Here is an 18533-nt window from a genome sequence, read left to right on the forward strand (position 1 = left end):
CATATTACTGAACTGTATACTTCACTGCTACAATGCTTTACCTTTCTTATACTAAACAAATAACTGTACACTTCTAATGGGTAATAACCATTTGGCCTGGATCAGAGCTCAAATATAAAACAGTTATGCAAGAACCACAAATAACATCAATTTAGGTGTCAAGGCACTTCGATTCGTATCTGTAACTCATTGTTCACATTATAGACAGAGAGACAATCATTTCCACATGAAAGCAGACAAAATTAACGGTTTTGCAAACATAAAATATACTCAGAACATCAACAGCTACTTTCATACATCATGTTACTTACACATTAGACTCCTTCACATTGCGAATACCCTGACTCATGTCATCCTGGAACTCCTTCCACACGCTGATGCCCAGTTTCCTCTTCAGCTCTTGCGAATTCCTCACTTTGGATGCAAGAACATGACGGAGAGTCTGAATTTCCTCCTCAACCTGGATGGGCAGAAAGAAAGATGAATTATGTCTTCCTCTTCACACAAAAATGATTAAACAAAACAATAATATTACTGAAATATACAGTTCTTAAGTAATTTATTTCAATTTTTTAATTTTATTTTTCTTATTTACTTGTACCATCAAACATTTATCAGGTCATGGTGGATTGGATGCATTCCAATTCTCAATCTGCTGTTCCCAGTAACACATACAAATACAAACACAATTTACATACTGTAATGATCCTACTCCCAGGGTGCGCATTAAGATTTCTGATGAGGGAGGGGGGGGGATAGAATCCTAGATAGAGAATAACTTATTTACTGGCTTTTAAGGAACCCGGAGGTTCATTGCCGCCCTCACATAAGCCCGCCATTGGTCCCTATCCTGAGCAAGATTAATCCATTCTCTATCATCATATCCCACCTCCCTCAAATCCATTTTAATATTATCTTCCCATCTATGTCTCGGCCTCCCTAAAGGTCTTTTTCCCCTCTGGGCTCCCAACTAACACTCTATATGCATTTCTGGATTCGCCCATACGTGCTACATGCCCTGCCCATCTCAAACGTCTGGATTTAATGTTCCTAATTATGTCAGGTGAAGAATACAATGCGTGCAGTTCTGTGTTGTGTAACTTTCTCCATTCTCCTGTAACTTCATCCCTCTTAGCCCCAAATATTTTCCTAAGCACCTTACTCTCAAATACCCTTAATCTCCGTTCCTCTCTCAAAGTGAGAGTCCAAGTTTCACAACCATAAAGAACAACCGGTAATATAACTGTTTTATAAATTCTAACTTTCATATTTTTGGACAGCAGACTGGATGATAAAAGCTTCTCAACCGAATAATAACAGGCATTTCCCATATTTATTCTGTGTTTAATTTCCTCCAGGTATCATTTATATTTGTTACTGTTGCTCCAAGATATTTGAACTTCTCCACCTCTTCAAAAGATAAATTTCCAATTTTTATATTTCCATTTCGTACAATATTCTCGTCACGAGACATAATCATATTACTTTGTCTTTTCGAGACTTACTTCCAAACTATCTCTTTACTTGCTTCCAGTAAAATTCCCGTGTTTTCCCTAATCGAGATAGACAATACCATACATAAAATTATTATTATCCTCATTCGATACGGCTCAACGCTTGGTTGCACTGAGTTGCTTGTCTTGCGTCTTGATTATAATTATATCCATGACCAGGCTTAAGATAAGATGTGTAATTTCTAAGTTATTGATTGTTATCAGCTTAATACATCAATATTATTTTCTTTGCTTACTTTATATGGTACTTTATAAAGTATACTCTTATTAAAACAATTGTTATCCCTGGCAGGGATGTTAATATGAATTTATGAGAGGGGGATAACTTTCCAACAGTGGGGGAAATTCGTGTGGGTTCATTAGCCACGCGGTTTAAGGTGCACAAGATATGTCCAGCCAGCCTATCGTACCTAAGATCGCAGATTCACATTCTGGCCACTGCAGTCAATTGAGCCTGTAGTAAAGGATGGGGAGAGCCCATGTAAAGAAATCGGTGTAATGGTATACATGGAAGCTGACGGGGTTTCAGTTGACTGCAGTTGAAATGATTTTGCTCCTTACAAAAAAAATACAATTTTTTTAATTGTTTTAATCAAGTGCAATGTCCTTAACGTTATATAAAATTAAAGAATATCAACATATTTTATATACAACATACAATTTACAACATATCCCGTCATGACCATATTATTATTATTATTATTATTATTATTATTATTATTATTATTATTATTATTATTAAATATCCGTGGAAAAGAACCCTAATTCACCAAGTGGTATGCTAGGGTTTTAGTTTTTGTTATACGGTATATTACTTATCTATACTACTTATTTTTACACAGATAATGGTGAAATATGTACCTACAGTCTTTTAAATATAAAGCTTAGCAAGTCTATAAATTGTCTGTAGCAACAAGGTTTTTTGATTACTTCACATAGTGGAGTCCTGTATTCGGTGTAACAGTCCAGAAGATGTGTTTTATTTGAAATCCCTTTGCTTCAATAATAGGACAGTCAAATAGAAGATGTTTCACACTGTGAAGGTCTTTGCAACAGGAGCATGTACACTGGTGGCCATAATTCTGGAAACTTTTTGTTTTTGACTGAAACATTATAACATTTGTATTGGATTCACAGATTTATACAAGATTTTGTGGATTTGTACTTCTGCCATAAATTCTGGATGCCAGACACTGTAGCACCATTACCAAGTTTTCTTGCAATTTCCTTGACTGCGCAGCCTTCTTCTCGAAGTGTGACTGCCCTAGAAGGTGTTCAGTCCTTACGTGGAGCCATTGTGATAAAATGATCAATAAAGTGTGTTGTAAAGCAATCAGGTGTTAACCTAACGAAATCTTAAGACAGATTATTGATAGAAACATACTAATAATGTCCATATTTTATACTAACAGTGTTCAACAATGCTTCTACTGATCAACAATCTTAAAATCAACAATGGACCAGTTTTTATTACAGTAAATAGTAGGAAATTATAATGAAATCTGAAATTAATATTTAGATCTTAAACGACAAGAACATAATTTCCCACACATTAATGATTATTTATTGTTAAAATATTCAGGATTTAATATAATACCTTTATTATAACCCCATACTTAACGAATCAGTCACGAGTAACATTTTCAATTGTATAAATCTGTGAACCAATACAGATGTTATAAAAATTCAGTACAAAAACAAAAAGTTTCCAGAATTATGGCCACCAGTGTAGAGTCGATGTCTGCTGGAATGTTGAACCTGTCGAAGTAAGTTCCAAATTTCCCATGTCCAGAAAGAAACTGCGTTGTTACGAAAGTAGGTTTGAAGTGATGGCTTTTGAGTCGGTCGTGGATTGTTGGGAAGTAGGTGTCTCTTGTTAGTGATCCGGTTGTGCTTGTCGTCCATCTAGTATTCCAGTTTTGATGAGTCTGTTGTCGTATTTGTTTCTTGATATATGATATTGGTTGTAAAGTGTATGTCAGAGTTTCGCTGCTGGAGGCTCCTGCTTTCGCTAGCTCATCAGCTCTTTCATTTCCTCTTACACCATTGTGTCCACGGACCCAAGTGAGGCATATGTGCTGGCCACTATAATGGACGCATGCCTCCTAAAGGTTAATATTATAAATTTTGGTTGTATGTTACCCGATTTACGGTACTAGTTTCGACGTGGTTTGCATCATCCTCTAAATCAATCAGGCAACATACCACCAAAATTTATAATATTAACATGGTTAAGTAGTTGTTACTTGTTCAATAACTTAACATTTCATCAGTGTGCAATTTATTTTAAAATGAAGATGCACGTGATAGCAACGTTCGGCTACTAGTGTTGCATCATGCATTCCTGCCCCTAGCCAACTTCTGATCTCTATAGTATACTGTGGACTCTCAGGAATTCTATTATGCGGCCCCACATCTAACTTCCAACATAATCTTCCAGAGCACAATTTTAAGGAAGGAGGAAGCAGAGGAAGGGGCAGGAGGAGAAAATAAAGATGAAGGTACTATTCTCACCTTCGTAAGTTCTTGCTGCCACTCCTGTCTTTGACGCTCCTGTTCTTCTGGAGTCAGTCCTTGCAGTTCATTGATGCCAGAGTCTGGGGACATATCGACTGGCGCCTCTTCAGCTAAAATGAAAAGGTTAAGGATCATGAGCCTCATAATTACATATTGCTATACTGATGAAATGCACAGAATACGAAAATCTTCCACTGACAGCAGAAGTGAAATGACGGTAATAATTTTTTAACAGTAAGAAGATAGTAATATCAAGAAGTTGAAGGTTTTCAGCAAACAGCACTGAAAAACGATCTGACTAAGTCTATAAATATTTTAACAAAAATATTTTAATAGTAAAATATATTTGTTCATTTTGCTCCACCTATTATTTGTCCTTAGTGTTGATAATAAGTCATTAGTCATTAGTCATTAAGAGAGAATTATGCAATCTATTAGCAGAGCCAAGAGGGGACAAACGTTTTTGCCATAAATGGCATCTTTAGATCCCATGTTAGGCCTAAATGGTTAATGTTATATGAACATATTTGACATAGGCCCCTATCTGGTTTTTCAATAAATATTTTTCCTTATACAGGTATTGAACATTAAAACACTAACATTAAATTACAGACTATTGAACTATAACCAAAATACAAATAACATATGTTATACAATTAGGTTATTAAAAAATAATCAAATGTCTGTGTTGTAAAATATATATGTTTACTATATGCAATTAGGTTATTAAAAATTGCCTGTGTTTTAATGTTAGTGTTTTAATATTTAATACCTGTACATGTATATAAGGAAAAATAATGAAAAAAACCAGATGTCAAATATGTCCGTATAGAGTTAACCAATAGGCCTAACATGGGACTTGAAGATGCCATTTATGGCGAAAACGTTTATCTCCTCTTGGCTCTGCTAAATAATAGATGGCATAAAATTAATCATAATATAATTACTTATTATCAACAATAAAGATAAGTAATAGACGAAACAAAATAAACTTGCTTATCGGAACAATATGTCAATAAAAATATTTTACTTAAATGCAATAAATAAACTCTATTCAGGATTCATATATGATGGAAGGTAGACTTATCCTCCTTTTTTCTTTCCTTTTCTTTTTTAGCGTAAAAGAATGTGTTACGGCTGAATTAAACATATTATGGAAAAGACTTGTTTCTTATTATTAACAATTGAAGTTTGTCGTTTACGAATTTAAAATGACAAATACATTTCCATTTTTTAGAAAATGAAAATGAGTTACATTTGTTAATGCATGTAAAAATTTTGCAAGTGCTAAAACCAGCACAATTTTATTTCTATTATTTGTTCTTAATGCTTGTGCGTAATTAATATTTTTTTAACAAACCGTGCTGGTCAATTACAGGCTAGAAGTGACATAGGTCTATGTATAAAGTCAGTTTTAATACTGCAGTTAACTTCAAAAATATAAGTTGCATGCACAGACTTTTTGGAGTACATTGTTAAAATATTCGAAAATTTAATTCATAATGTTATTAAAATGGATTGCAGGCCATTAAATAATTAATTGCGATGTGTATTGAATATTTTTTTTATAATTTATACATCACAATTCTCTGTAAAGCTGCTCATAAAAATGAACTTAATGAATGAAATCTTATAAACAAGAAATCATTCAAATCAAAATACACAAATTACTTCATTAGGCGTTTTCTTTCAGGAACTAGCTTAAAAAAGTTACAGACTTTTTGGAGTACATTGTTAAAATATTCGAAAATTTAATTCATAATGTTATTAAAATGGATTGCAGGCCATTAAATAATTAATTGCGATGTGTATTGAATATTTTTTTTTATAATTTATACATCACAATTCTCTGTAAAGCTGCTCATAAAAATGAACTTAATGAATGAAATCTTATAAACAAGAAATCATTCAAATCAAAATACACAAATTACTTCATTAGGCGTTTTCTTTCAGGAACTAGCTTAAAAAAGTTACCTCCTCTTTTACCGTTCTGAGATTGACATACCATTTTTTTTTTCAAAATACCAGATAATTAAATTCTGCCACACCTTTACAATTTTTTATATAGTATGGTTCAATAACTTCTATCATTTGAAATACATTTCTTATGATTGAGTTACTAAAAAGGTATTTTGACAGCATACGCATGATATCCAAATAGTGCGTATTATAGCGTATTTTTTTGTGTGGCTAAGCTCATGTGGGAGTATTAAACAATTCTATATTTTTTCATGAGCAAAATTACAGTGAGGGTTGTAACAATGCAATGAGATATTTGAAAGAAGTTCTAAACATCGTGAAAGATCACAAAAATGTGAGTGCTGGAATTCAGATTTTTGAGGAATTTAGTTTCATTCCTTACCATATCTCGAGTGAAAATTGTTACACTACAGTAAAGACGTTTGGAGAGGGGGGAAAAACCAAAACTACTGTGGGGGGGAGGGATATCCTATAAATACACGATGACACTCGAGAATGGAAGACCAGAATGCTAGGTAAAAGGGATTAGAGAATCCCAGGAGGAGTAAAATTTCAGTAACTGATTTTGAAAAAGAACGAGTACATTGAATTTGTCTACATAATGGTAGTGTCAGAAAACTGTACAGTATATTAAAAAGTGACGTTCTCAGAAATGCTTCATCACACAGAAAATTTGTCCTAACTCTCTGTGACACCATACACAGATTCTATAAAAAAAAAAACTGTTCAGTAAATAAAACAAACAAGACATTTCAGATGGCAAAGGTTACTCGGCAACTATATCCATGATTTTAAATTAAAAACGCTACCAATAAGGCTAATATGATAAGTAGGCACATTGACAAAAGCTGTCTATACCTTTCACCAACTGAAGGAACCGTCTGTAGTTACGTGGACTACTAACTTTAGCTAGATATGGTTTTGACAGATCCTGAAAAGTCACTCTCACACTTTTGGATTTTTTGCTAGCGGGTTTCGAATAAAATTCTGCTTCGACACGAAACGCTCCCTCCTCCGGGGAACCAGACACATCTAATCCATCTGGAGAAATATTTCCCACAAAATGTTCATCTTCCGGCCAACAATGATCGAAACTTGGCGTTCCCGATTCGGCTACATATGAATAATAGCAATCTTCTTCGTATTCTAGAGATTCGTGATCTTCTTCTAAGTCTTCATCCTTCAAGTCTGGTATATATGTTCTTTTTCCAGGACTGTTGTTTCTTACTAGATCATTACCTGTTATATCATTTTCACTTTTATCTTCCATACGTGAACTAGATAAACAAACGGCACTTCACTTCAGAACAGCTGATCATGGTTAACCCGCTCGACACGTTATCTCAAAACGGCAGTAGATATCCGACACAAACACAAAGAATTTCAGCAATTTTAATCTTCATAACACCACTGGGGTACATAAAATTATTTTGAACGGCACTATTAATATAACAAACTTAAAGCTAAGTATAAATCACAGCTTTGTTAAAAAAATTTCACAGTGTTGACGTATGTGGGAAATTTCAGGTTTTCATTTCATATTCCGTAATGTCGGATATAACAAGTCGAAACGTTTCATTATTAAGAAAACAAACGCCTTACGAAAGCTCTAAAACTTTAAATAAGCATAAAATGAATTCACGCAATCTTTGATGGCAATAGCGTATACTCTCAATTGAACAACTGACTGCCACGTTGTACGGACGAGCAGCTACCGTGGCCAACAGGTAGGCACCGCACACTGTGCAGACAGCAACTGAGAACTGAGAATCTCTCCTCCGTGAACACATGGTCAGCGAACTTCTAGTCTCTTTGCACAGCGCTTGCCACCTGGCGTTCACACACTGCCTAATCACAATACGTGAATTAAAGCCCACCAGCTGTTCTGTCTGCAACAATGTTCTGGATTAGACCGTAATGCAGTAGTAGTGTGAGTAACGCCAGGAGTTTACTAAAGACTGCTACGCTTCGGCAGATTTAGTTCAACGTTACAGGCTAAACGGTCGACTGATTTGATATTTCTAGCTATTCCAACGGCAATGGACAAAGTATGGAACCAGTAGTGCAATATTTAGAAAGGCAGGCAATGCAAACATTTGGACTGAAATTCTATAATATAAAAATGGCTGAGAAGTTTAGAGCAGATATGAGCAGTATGAAAATTCATCTTTTCAGAGGGCGAGGGGATTATTATCTCACTATTTTTCTGCTCAGTATCGAATAGGCCTACCTGTTTCAAATTAAAATAAAAGTAGCCTACCATGTAAAGAGCATAAACAGTAGAACATCAGTAATTCGGATTAAATGAGGGGAAAATGCAGTATGAATTAGTAAAAACCCCAATTACAGAGAATTTACTTTAACAGGATTATTTCGAAAAAAAGAAGAGATATTATATAGTTGTATAGTTACCAAGTCTTTAATTATTCTATTTTACAATCTTATAGAACACAAATCATTAATTTGAAAAATGATAACTTTGAAGTTCTTCAATCCAAGTCAATTACTGCTCAGAAAGTACAGCAGGGGCAAAAAAAAAAAAAAACCGACCCTTGTAGCTGATTTCAGAGCCCTGTTCACTCCAAAGCACGATAGACTGGTAACTAAGACTTTCGTGGTTCGAATCCTGCCTGGGAAGGAAACTATTTTTTGTTCATTGATTCTAGTTCACGTTAAAAACTTAAAATTGTTCAGTCACACGTTAAAAAGTGTTAAAATTTATTAAAAAAGTTTATATACCTTGGACAGAAGGCCCGTTTCGACGCGGTGCTGAGTCTTCATCAGTGTCCCACGAACTACTGTTGATCTTGAATTCTGCGAATTGCATTCGTCAATTGTAGGGGTGGGGGTGTGTTGCTATTATGGTGGGGGTGGTCGTTTGTGTGTTATGACGTATCATGATATCGAACAATGCGCAATATGTTATAAATGGAACTTGGAAAATTCAGGTGGACCAGATTTTGTTTCTGGGTCTGTACAATGTATGAAAACGAAATCTTGTGATGCTATCGAAAAAAATATTTCAAGATTTTTAAGGTAAGAGAATGGGCCTATATGTTTCAGCTTTCCTCACACAAATGATTTTATATTTAAGAATTACTATTAATATTACTACTTTTATTTTTAATTGTATGCATATCTGTCACTTATACAAGGACATCATTTTATTTTTACTTCAATTTTTATTGTACCTGAGTTTTTTAATGTACTTCACTCCCATCCCTTCTACTAATGAAGTTCAACCGTCCTCCACACAGATCCAAGGCCGCATATACAGTCATAGTAGCCTTACGGTCATAGTAAACAGTAGGTTCCAAAAACATGTTCGCGTTTTCAAGTGACGAAAGAGCTTTCAATATTGAATCATTTTCGCACAGGTATTCTCGTCCATTTGCCTACGTCGGATCCCGGTTTCCCCCACCTGCTTCTATTCGCCTCTCTGTAAAGGCTTGTGGCTGGGCTGTCTTAGCTCTTTTCTGAGAACATTAATTTCTGTTAGGAATTGGACGTCTACGTAATGTTATACAACTGTTTAAAATAACTTAAATAGAAGGGCTTCGTTAAGTAATTAACTGTCACGTGATTTCCTCCCTTTCCACGACCCTGCGACATAATCACTTGGACGGATAGTAGATAGCATGTCTGAGTAATTTTATCTTTTCGGATCGGGCAGAAGTGAAGATTGAATTTACAGTACGTAAGATACTCTTTTATAGAGTAAGTACAGAATTACTTCAACATGAGTTACTGGTACGAAGTACGAACCTGGTAATTGGAATTACGTACAATAGTCTACAGTGCGATAATATGTACATTAGAACTGAAGCCTGTATGGAAATGAACGGCCACCATTTTCAAAAATGTGTTTAAATATCCATATTATGATTATTTTTCAATCTAACTTCATTATCTATAGTATACGCCAATGTGCTGTAGACAGTATAATATACACTGCACAATGAATACGTCCGCATGGACAGCTCAGTTAGTGAGTAAAAACAGTTTTTGTTAATACAGTACTGTATTTTGATTAGACAAAATGCCTAATGAAAATTATCAAACTCAAAAGCGTGATATTCCTAGTTTACGTAAATGGATGAACTACTTTTCTTTCCTCCTATACCTAGTAAAGTGATTTGTTTGTATATTATTACGTCAGTATCATCGAACTCCAGTCGTGGAAGTGGGTAGCAAACGGTATGTCCGGTTCTCAATCGCTGATCCAAAGATATAGTCAGGTTAATATTAGAAATGTTAGTAAAAATAAAATAATGTCCCTGTAGTAGTGATGTGGAAGAGGTGTTATGGCCTTAACCGTACCAAAATAAATGAATGAATGAATAAATAAATACACAGACAGACAGATAAACAAATTAACAAATAAATATATTTTTTTTCATAGCACATAGCCATTAGGGAGACTAAAACAAGAACTAGCATTATATGCATGCAAAGTCTTTAACTGAGGATAAAAGGTGGCCGTAATCCAGAAAGGATGAGAGCTTTATCTTTCTGCTTCCTGTATGCGTCAATCAAATGTGCGTGGACATTTGACATCTAAATAATACAAAAAGCACCATAATGCCGAGCATGTTCATTTTAGAATAATTATTACTGTTCTCTCTTTCAAAATACGTTGTTCATCAACACTCATTTTATATCATTTGTGCATAATTATTAATATACAGACGTCATCATATTCATTTGTGTATATATACTGTAACTTGTTTTTAATCCATCGACATTCATTTCCATAAATACATCAAAATTGTCTAAGCAACAGATGAGATTTTCTAAAATTCTTTGTATACCCACATAAATCATAAACAATGGGTGTACATGAGTTCTTCATTTGTCTATCCACTAGAGGCCATAGTAACCAGTGTTTTAGTTTATTGACATTTATTTCAGTGACTCAGGAATATCGGTTTATTAATAATGGAAGAGTTTGGTAACTTTAACGGTGTAAAACAGCCGTGGCGAGAATGTGATTCGCGAGACATTGTGGCTCGCAGTGATAGCTTGCTTCTAACCTCCGCCAACCCCCACCCTCTCACTCACTGGAGTCAAATTCCGTTCCATTTGTATTTGTCTCTGACCTGCGAGTGGCATAGGCCTATGTCTCTCTCGAAACCATGTACGAAAGTTCCAAGTAGGATGGGAGGACGCATTTTTTTTTTTTTTTTTTGCTGTCAATATGATGAGAATATTAAATGTATGATTTGTTCACAAACGGTTGTATAACATAAAACGGCATTATACTACATATTAGTGATGAAACATTAAAAGGTTAGGTGTTATCGTCGTCGTCATCATCATCATAATCATAATCATAATCATCTTTGTACTTCGACCCTTTTTCAGCAGATGTACTAATAATGCGGTTAGCTCTTCAATTTGAACTCACTGATTTACTATGTGATGTCAAATGAAAGCTAGATGTAAGGACTTGACAAATGTTGAACTTTTCAAATCTTTGCCAAAAAATAAGTATCCGAAGCTTCGTTCTTTCGCTTGCTCTGTTGAAGCCATGTTCGCTACAATTTACGTTTGTGAAAAATTATTTTCAACAATTAAAATAGTAAAAACCAAATTTAGATCACGATTGACAGACAAATACCTTCGTGATCAACTACGACTGGCAGTAAGTGACATAATTCCTGATTTTGAAACTTTGTCGCAGAGACATTCTGAAGACAGTTAATTTTAGGTTGTGATATTGTTCATTTATTGTTCATTTCTTTCTTCGTTACACGTACTAAACATTAGTTTGTAGCCTTGTACTGTATAAAATTATATTTAAGTGCTTGACGCAAGGAAAATGAAAATCCGTTAATGTCAGTCAGTTGCTTCACTTCCCCTTCGGATGTCCGCCTCCCTCCATAGCACCTATGGACGTTGCAGGTTACACAGAGGCTCGGCGCACAATTACATTTTCACCACCGCTGGTGTAAAACATTAAAACACTGTCAAAACGGTGAAAAGGGATGCTCAACATCGTCATTTAAGCCGCAATGACATGTTTAGGACGATTGGTACAGTGCTCTCATTTCATGAGGAAACTTCGCATCATTCGCCACCGCGCCGGCCGACTTCCTGCTCTCCCGACCGCAGCGTGCGAAGTTATAGGCATCCAACAAAGAAAACTCGGTGGGCAGAAACCGGCGGGCGTGACTGTCTCGCGAAGATGACGTATGCTCCCGTTCCCAGCATGTTCTCAAGCCTACAGGGATATCTTATGCGAAGTTTTACCGTTTGTAAGGCTATATTATGTCATGCGCTATAATTGAATACGTTCTCCCATTTGTTGGTTTTCTGTGCGTGTCAAAATTATATTTATACTTATTTTGTATAACTTAGTATAATTTAATGTAATTCAGTATTTTCTTACCTCATAATTTAATTTAATTTACAATAATAGCGTGAACTTGTATAATACTGGGCGATTCTCCTTAAGAGATGGATGGGGAAATCTGCAGTATGCACAATATAGATACGAGTAAATTGAATATTCATGAACCTAAATGAGAATTCTGAGAACGAGGTGCACGAATAAAAAAATAAATAAAAAATATAGGAACTTCGTCGAAGGTGAATATTACCTCTTTAATCATTAATATTGTAATTAACGTACACTAAAAACAGGATTTGCAGCCACAAATGTGTTTTTTTTTTATAAGGAAGGGACTATCGAAATTGAATTCCTCGTATTTTTTTCTCTAGTTGCAGAAAGATCAAATGCAATGTTTGATAAGATGATATAATATGATTGCAGTAGTATCACGATTATTCCTGTGTTTTGTAGGTTAAGAACATGCAGCTTTGAATACTATGGAGGATGATTTTTAAAATTTGAAGTAAAAACGTGGTTTTAATAATTAGTCTACAGCACATTAAAACATTATTCACGAAATGGATCGTCCTGGATAATAAACATCCCAGTTAGTCGAGAGTTTACTGCAGGTGTAAACTTCGAAGACTCCAAGAAGTACTGAATATAATCTAAGCTAACATAGCTTGCTGTCGAGGTTGCGTATGTTTTCATTAATTTTTCTTTTCCCTCTTCCAAAATGAAACTGAAACCAGCAATTCTTTATTTGAAGTAGTTCCTTTGTTTAATATGTAGCTAGTACTTTCGAGGCGCAATTTAATTAGTTAAATTTTTAAGGTTTAAAGCATATATTCAGAATATTTTGGGACCTGAATGAAGACAAAAGACTTTCCCTGGTTTTTACATATAGGAACACAACAAAAATTTAACATTTTGAGCTGTTTTTAAGAGTATTTAATGTACTAATACACTACGTAAATCCTCAATGTTTATATATCGGAAAACAAATGCACAAGCAAAGCGCATCCCTCAAAGTACACGTGCGCTATCTATTGGTGCTAGTTCAGGATATCCCTATTGCAGGGGAGTAAGAGGGGTATAGCATGCGCGCCGCGAGGAGTCCGAGCTGAGTTTTGTTTGTAGCATACCTATAGTTGCTTCTGAGAATTGTATCGGAACGTGTGTACGAATGTTGCTTGTGTATTAAGTAATCCATTGGAAAATGAAGTATACGGTTGAATAGCGAATTAATTTGGTGGAATGTTACGTGAAAAAAGATAACTGCAGAAGATGCGTTCGGAGATTTGCTCGTAAATATCCTAGCTCTAGAATTCCTACACAATCATGGACTTCCGGTGCAAGCACGACACGCAAGAAAGTATACGCCGGGATTCCGCTGTAATCTAGTTTCCTCGTAAAATGAGAGCACTGTATAATTGAAAATTGTGGAACACAAGCTGATGCAGCGAGGGCTCTCAATACTACAAACGGCGTAATATCAAGAATTTGGAGTTGATATCGCGAATTTGGCAGTCTAGAAGAAAGACACTCAAGTGAACCGAGAACCACAACTGCCGTACAAGATACATTTCTGTACCTAAGAGCCTTGAGAGGAAAGACTGTAACTGCTAACATGTTAAGAAATGCGTTGCAGAACGTTGGGAATGTGACTGTATTAACCCAGACTGTTATGAACAGATTATATGAATGATGCCTTAATGCTCGTCACCCATTGAGGTGTCTAGCTATCTGATGTGGAAATCGAGAAGCTCGTGTTTTGTGGTTTCAGCAACATGGTGATTGGACAGATGATCAATGGAGTTAGGTTTTCTTTACCGATGAATCACGCTTCGGTCTACATTCATATTCCAGAAGAATACGCATATGAAGACGATCAGGTGCAGTAGAGAGACAAAGATATGTACAGGAGTTCACAAATTCCAAAGACTTTTGGGACACAATGTATTATAGGAATCAATCCTACACTTTAAGGATTGAATTTGTCGTAAGCACAAAAACATATTACACAAGTGGCCGCCTTTTTAAAACTGATATCGGAAATACATTCTAATAAATACATAGAAGGCCATGGCGTGCCAATATGAATAAATATTGAAAATAAGATTACATATTATTTTAATACTAGCTTTAGAAACTACTTTACGGACTGAGTACCAAAAATATTGTATATAACAAGTACGTGAAACCTTCAGCGGCCTAGTATGATATTAGAGAGCCCGGAATTTTAGGTGCTAAAAGTTAATATTGTTCCTCGCTATAGTTTATAAAAACAAAAGCCCCCACTTCTTTGAGATGCCATTCAGTATTTTCCCTTCAGTACCACTAAAGGTCTCTAATCCTCTTAACCACCACTTACAAACTAGCGTACGATTTACAAGATCACTGCCATACCTCCACTTCTTTGAAATGTCCTTCTTGTCATTCAGTATTTTCCTTTTGGTATCGTTAAAGGTCTTTAATCCTCTTAACCCCACTTACAAATTAGCGCAATTAGCGCACGGTTTACAAGATCCATTGCTCAGTTCTGACTCTGTTGTCTATTATTACATATCCGACTCTTGTGAACTAAGCTTAAAACTCTCCCCAGGGGCACTACTTCTACTCATCTACACTCATGGCCGTGTGCACCATTCTCGACCATCTAGCCCGTTTATCAGCAATCACGGAAACATGGTTAATTTTTGACAATGATCAAGTTACAGATGCGGTGCACCGACATTTTCCCTCGATCAACTCAGTACCGTCAGCTGACGGTACGCTCATTTGAGAAGAATCATCTGAGCGCTAGGTTACCGTGTATAAAACAGCGAACGAACGTACTCTGTCAATTATCGCTTCGTTTTTGTTTGTAGGACTGTTTCAAAAATCCTCGCAGTTTTCAAATAAGTTTCAATAATCATGGAAGAAAAAAAGAAAAGAGCACCCAACAGCACAGTTCGAAGTGGGAATTCTTTTAGAACTCGTCAGCAATTCTGCATCCATATTAGAGAATAAAAGTACTGACGGAAGTTCTCTAAGAGAAAAGCAGGCTTACCTGGTTAGATTTAACCTCACAATTCAACATGAGTTATACGTGTTTACATAATTTGTAACGTAATTTATACAGTGGTTATTTCATATTATTGATAATAATTGGGAAAATGTCAGTATACGGATACCTCACTGACGATCTTGAAATAGGCTACTAAAAAGAGTAGATTTTTATGTGTTTGTCGAATGCTCAACATCTTGCTTACGAAAAGACACATTTCAGTGCCAATAATTTATTTGGGAAAATTTCAGTATACGGATACCTCGCTAACAATTATTTTAAAGTAAAAATAAAGCAATTCGTCTATGTATGTCGAATACACATCGTCATACATACGAAAAGGAAGTTTTTAGTGCCAATTTATTTTGTGTGCACAAGGTTGGAATTTTGGAGTAAGAGGGAAAGGAAAGTATCCTTGAATAATTTCGAGGGAAAAATTGTTCCGGAGCCGGGTATCGAACCCGGGACCTTTGGTTTAACGTACCAACGCTCTACCACTGAGCTACCCGGGAACTCTAACCGACACCGATCCAATTTTTCCCTCTATATCCACAGACCTCAAAGTGGGCTGACAACAGTCAAGCAACCAACTTCGAGTGCACACTAAGTCCGTGTGACTTAAATTGTGGTTTTCTGTTAACGAACAGTGACGGGTATTATGCAAATCAAGATTTCAGGTATAACTCCCTGTAAAGTTGATTTGAATAATTTCGAGGGAAAAAATTGTTCCGGAGCCGGGACAACGCAGTGCACCTCTTCGTGGACCTCGAAGGATCTTTTGCTAAGGGCTTGTGCTATTAGTTTTCGGATGTTATGATGGCGTGAATTTCTTAGGAGTTCTCCATGCTGACAGGATCCTAGGACATGTGCTAAGGTTTCAATCTCGTTGCAGTATCTGCAACGGAAGTCGTCCAAGGATCTCCCATGAAGAATTCTCATTGCTGCTACGTTAGCATTCATCTTAATTACGTCCCGCCATTCGGAGGAAGACAGACCCTCCTTAGAAAAAATCCATTTATTTCAGGGAGTAACTATTTAATGTGTAATATTTTTTTTCAATTTAAGGGCGTTACGAAATTGTTACAAACATGTTTTATTAATTGAATACCCCCTGGAAGGACCTAAGTGCATACAGCAACAATGTATATATCATATACCCTTATTCCGGGGTATTCAATTATTATGGAATAAATTATTTAAAAAAAAAAGGAATATGACATTAAAATAAAATTGAAATGTAATCTAAAAACATTTCGGATAATTTTCCAGAATTACTTAATTTTGACCCCACCATGCATCTCCTCAGTTCTTGGAGAAAAAAAAAATCACTTGCATTTCTAATCGATGCCGTTGTACATCATTTATAGCCTGTAACGTTGCTACATATTGTATTTAGTTTTCTCGAAAAACTCAGAATTCTCAATAGATTATTGGTCGTATTATATTTAAGAACATTTTCTCGTAATGACTTAATCTGTAACGCATGTGACTTAATTCAATACGTTTACTTCCACCCCAAGTATAATAGAAAACATGTTATGACGGGAAGTGATTTAAGATTTCACAGCAAGCTACCTTTGACTTACAATCTACATTTAAGTATAAGTTTGTCACACACCATGTGGTTTGACGAGCTATTTAATCTCCATAAGCGTGAAGCTGTCAGTGGCTCATACTGTAGTGAAGTGTTAAGAAATATTTTCTTAGCGTAGACTGCATTATGTCGTGGCCGATAAAAGAAACTCGATAGACAATTTTCCTTTTATTATGAAGTTATATTAGTTACAGGTAACAAATTTACTTAAGTTATCTTGTTTCACTTATACATTTATATTTAAACATTGGTATTACTGGTATTTTTATAACTATATCTCCATTTCTATTACTTATCTTTCACAAATAAAGACTCTTGAATGTGTGTTAATTGAATAAATAAATTATTTACAAATGGCTTTCAGAGAACCCGGAGGTTCATTGCTGCCCTCACATAAGCCCGCCATCGACCCCTATCCTGAGCAACATTAATCCAGTCCCTAATTCATTTTAATATCCCATCTACGTTCAACCTCCCCAAAGATCTTTTTCCCTCAAGTCTTCCAACTAACAATATCTATATGCATTTATGGATTCACCCATAAGTGCTACATGCCCTGCCCATCTCAAACATCTAGATTTAATGCTCATAATTATGTTAGGTGAAGAATACAATGCGTGCAGTTCTGCGTTGTGTATATTTCTCCATTCTCCTGTAACTTCATCCCTCTCAGTCCCAAATATTTTCCTAAGCACCTTATTCTCCAACACCCTTCATCTCTGTTCACCTCTCAAAGTAAGAGTTCAAGTTTTACAACCATACGGAACAAACGGTAACATAACTGTTTAATGTAAGCCTATAGTAGTTTTTAGGTTATAAATTTACTTAAGTTATCTACCTTTATTTATCTATTTATATGTAAATATTGGTATTACTGGTATTTTGCTGACACTTTTGTAACTATATTTGTATTTGTATTATTGATCTTTCACTAATAAATAATTTTTGAATCTTGAATGTGTTTTAAATGAATAAATATTAGTAAATCAGGCATTCCAGGCCAAGTCAAATACTGATTTAATTGCAAACATTCAGATTCTATGGATTTTTTTTTTTTTTTTTTTTTTTTTTTTTGTAAATTCTTTGAGGAAATTCATTAGATCCGTATTTTTTATTTACGAAATTGCGACTATATTTTCGAAGTTATAGACTTTGCGTGAAAAGCCTAGCTTGGAAAGCATCATCAAATTTAAATGAACTTAACTCTGGTTATATCCTTCGCAGAAAAACAATTATTGATAGCTCATTTTGAAGAAAATAAACAGTCTTTCTTTCTTTCTGCCGCTACCATATTTTCATTGTGATTTTATTTGTAATATTACTGTTTTTCAGAAAAAAAGTTTAAGCGTAATTTTCGTTATGTTTACATCAAGATTTTTTTAAACACCATAACTACCCTCGTAAGTAGCTTCGTTTATTGGGAAAAATTTGAAGATGGAGAAGCAATGGAATATATATGAATTATTATTATTACATTTAGCACTCACCGAAATATGGCAGGAACTGTGCATCCTTAATATGACAGTTATCACGTAACAGAGGCCA

The 18533-nt window shown here is 35.2% G+C and overlaps 1 protein-coding gene across 4 annotated transcripts in view; it reads right to left on the minus strand.

Moving 5' to 3' along the window:
* Positions 1-18533, minus strand: part of LOC138696816 (tumor protein D54) — a 99432-nt gene that overhangs the window by 22208 nt on the left and 58691 nt on the right. The window contains exons 1-3 of one of the 4 annotated variants that reach the window (XM_069822241.1): positions 6870-7769; positions 4029-4141; positions 312-460 (exon numbers count right to left, since the gene is read on the minus strand). In XM_069822241.1, the coding sequence (XP_069678342.1) occupies positions 312-460; positions 4029-4141; positions 6870-7281 (674 nt within the window). In that variant the 5' untranslated portion in view covers positions 7282-7769. Of the gene's footprint in view, positions 1-311; positions 461-4028; positions 4142-6869; positions 7770-18533 lie in introns of those variants that run through there. The other 3 variants (XM_069822240.1, XM_069822242.1, XM_069822243.1) reach the window with 3 other exon arrangements.

Source organism: Periplaneta americana, chromosome 3, assembly GCF_040183065.1.
Source record: "Periplaneta americana isolate PAMFEO1 chromosome 3, P.americana_PAMFEO1_priV1, whole genome shotgun sequence".
NCBI lineage: Eukaryota > Metazoa > Arthropoda > Insecta > Blattodea > Blattidae > Periplaneta > Periplaneta americana.